Source organism: Gambusia affinis, linkage group LG11 (genome assembly GCF_019740435.1).
Source record: "Gambusia affinis linkage group LG11, SWU_Gaff_1.0, whole genome shotgun sequence".
Lineage (NCBI taxonomy): Eukaryota > Metazoa > Chordata > Actinopteri > Cyprinodontiformes > Poeciliidae > Gambusia > Gambusia affinis.
In genome coordinates this window covers 4,050,876-4,053,743 of record NC_057878.1, presented here as the reverse complement: position 1 = coordinate 4,053,743, position 2,868 = coordinate 4,050,876, and the positions used below count along the sequence as shown (strand labels likewise).

Sequence of the window (2,868 nt, the reverse complement as noted above, 5' to 3'; positions counted from 1 at the left end):
TGGTCCTCAGGGCTCACCGTCCTTCTGGTTTTAAAACAGCTTGTTTGTACAATAAACTATGAATGTGGATAAACTGTTTGAGTTCAACATGTCTCATGCAAAACTGTCAGAAATATTTATGGCTGCAGTCTCTGTTCCTTGTGTTAATTGTGTTGTAAAAATAAAGGTGTGTTATTAAATGTGGAATTTGTGAGGATATATGAAGTCTCTCTGCAACAAAGACGCAGTCCAACAATATAAATAATGACAGTTAAATCTGAAACAATTTTCTTTAAAATAATTCTTAAAATCTCTGGATTCATTAATTCTTTCTTTTATTCTCTAAATTTAACCTGCCGTGCGTTTACATAAATTTGGACCAGACATTTGGGTTCTGTATTAGTTGCTGCTGCCTTCATTCACATGTTTTGGTCTTTCCCTTCTCTGACTAATTCCTGGAAATCAGTCTTCTGTACTATAGCTGAAGTTTTGAACTGTGAGAGCTGAACCCCTTCACTGTCATCTTTGGAGTCACCCCAGAACTGGACTTATAATATTATAAAGCTAATTGCTAGCTTTAGCAATAGGCTAAGCTAGCTGCAGTGAAACAGAGAGGAAGAAGGTGAGGATGAAGGAGCATGAGCGGCACCACATGAGATTGTGATTGACAGCGCTAAGACCCTCCTCCTGGCTCTGATTGGTTGTTTCTAGAGCACTAGGAGAAGACAAAGGAATTAGATTTATACAAGATCTCATAATGTATTGTCATGAAAATTTCAACAGAAAAGTAACTTTTTCTTTTCTTTTTTACTTTGAAAAGAGGATGTTTACTCCCAGAGGTTCTGAAAATAGATTTTATTATAAAGTTTGGCGCCCCCTGTCTGAGAACTCTTCTGCTATTGGTTTCTCAGTGGCTCCCCAACTAACCTACCTTCTTTTTTGTTTCATGTGTTTAATTTTTCGCTTGTTATTTGTGATAAAATATTTTATTGTCAGGGTTACCTCAAATGGCCTTTTTTTCATCTGTAGTGTCTTTATTGTATTTTGTGCAAATATTATTTATTTTACATCAGTTTAGTTTCGTGTGAGAATGTCTGCTGTTCAGGGATCTTTTTGTGTCTTAAAACCTCTTATAATTGTATTGCTATGAATGGCTTTGAATGATATTTATCAACATATTGTTAATAATTAATAAAAATACATTTGAAGCCTTGAAATTGGCCTCCATCTGGTTAAGAAGCTCCTGCTATGTTTGACTTCTGATTGTAGATTCGGCAAACAGCTAAAGGACAATTCCACCTAATCCTTCAGAGTCCTTAGGACTTTTTAAGCTGATAGCATGAACAAAAGATGTAAAGTATGACTTAAAAAAGAAGAGAAATGCATGTAATTATGTGGGGAGGAGAAGGCAGCAACTCCCCAGAGAGATAAAACACCAGAGAGGAGGGAAGGCAGGAAAACATGAGCTACAGGACAGGATCAGATCAGAGCTGCAGCCGTCTGAGGATGGAGATCCAAGACAGAAGTGATCTCTGTTTCCCACTTCTCCTCAACAGCTCCTGCAGGAAGCCCACACTTCACTGGTCTGAAGTCGTTCTCCTGAACTCTGTGCTGCTCTTCATCTCACTGATCACTGTAGTGCTCAACCTCCTCATCATCATCTCAGTCTCACACTTCAGGCAAACATCAACCTACAGATTAGGTTTTAAGAATGTTAGGCCAGATTTACATGATAATTGATGTTCAATTGTGATTTTGTCTCCTTCCAGGCAGCTCCACACTCCTACAAACATCCTCCTCCTCTCTCTGGGTGTTTCTGACTTTTTTGTTGGTCTCCTGTTGATGCCTTTAGAAATATTTAGATTTACATTCTGCTGGTTTCTTGGAGATGTCATGTGTGTTTTGCTTTGTTTTTTGATTGGTACAATAATCTGTTCTTCAATCTGGAACATTGTCCTGATATCAGTGGATCGATACGTAGCCATTTGTTACCCTCTGCATTATCCCACCAGAATCTCATTGACCAGAATCAAATATTGTGTTTGTCTGTGTTGGTTCTGTGCTTCTTCTTGCAGCTTTTTCTATGCAAAAGATGAACTGATTCAGCCTGGCAGGAGTAATTCCTGCATTGGAGAATGTATACATTATATAAGCTTTGCTGCAGGAGTAATTGACCTTCTTCTTAATTTCATACTTCCAGTAATGATCATCATAGTTCTGTATTTGAGAGTATTTGTGGTGGCTGTGTCTCAGGCTCGTTCCATGCGCTCTCACATTACAGTCGCCACGTTTCATTCAGCGACATCAAGAACAAAGAGATCAGAGTTAAAAGCAGCCAGGACTCTGGGGGTTCTAGTTGTTGTATATCTAATGTGTTACTGTCCATATTACTGCTACTCTTTAGTTGATGTTAATCTAACCAGTACCTCATATGCATCGATTTTGTTTTTCCTCTTTTATTCCAACTCTTGTCTGAATCCAGTGATCTACGCTCTGTTCTATCCCTGGTTCAGAAAAGCTGTTAAAGTCATTGTTACTCTACAGATCCTGCAGCCTGGCTCACATGAGGCCAACATACTGTGAATACACTGCTGACGGACAAACACCAGATAGCAAATACATTTTTTGTAAATTAATAAATAAAATGTTTGCTGGTTGAGGGGAGTTGGGGACAAAGAAAATTAGTTGAGCATAAAATACTTTTCTCTGCTGTAAGATCAGACGTTATTGCTTTTGAATGTTCAAAATAAATTCCTTCAACTTTTACACATTAGCCCTGTCATGCATAGTGGTCACTGCAGTGGACAGTTATCTAAAAGCCATTTTCTTCTGCTTCTTGTGGATTTTTGTGTTTTAAATGCACACAGACCACTGAGGTGGACACTAATG

At 38.3% G+C, this 2,868-nt stretch overlaps 1 protein-coding gene across 1 annotated transcript; it reads left to right on the top strand.

Annotated features, from left to right (window-relative positions):
- Positions 1-1,485: 1,485 nt before the first annotated feature.
- LOC122839886 (trace amine-associated receptor 13c-like) lies at positions 1,486-2,562 on the top strand. The gene is made up of 2 exons (XM_044131893.1): positions 1,486-1,658; positions 1,749-2,562. Exons 1-2 carry the CDS (start codon positions 1,486-1,488, stop codon positions 2,560-2,562), a joined length of 987 nt encoding a protein of 328 aa, XP_043987828.1.
- The last annotated feature ends 306 nt before the right edge of the window (positions 2,563-2,868 follow it).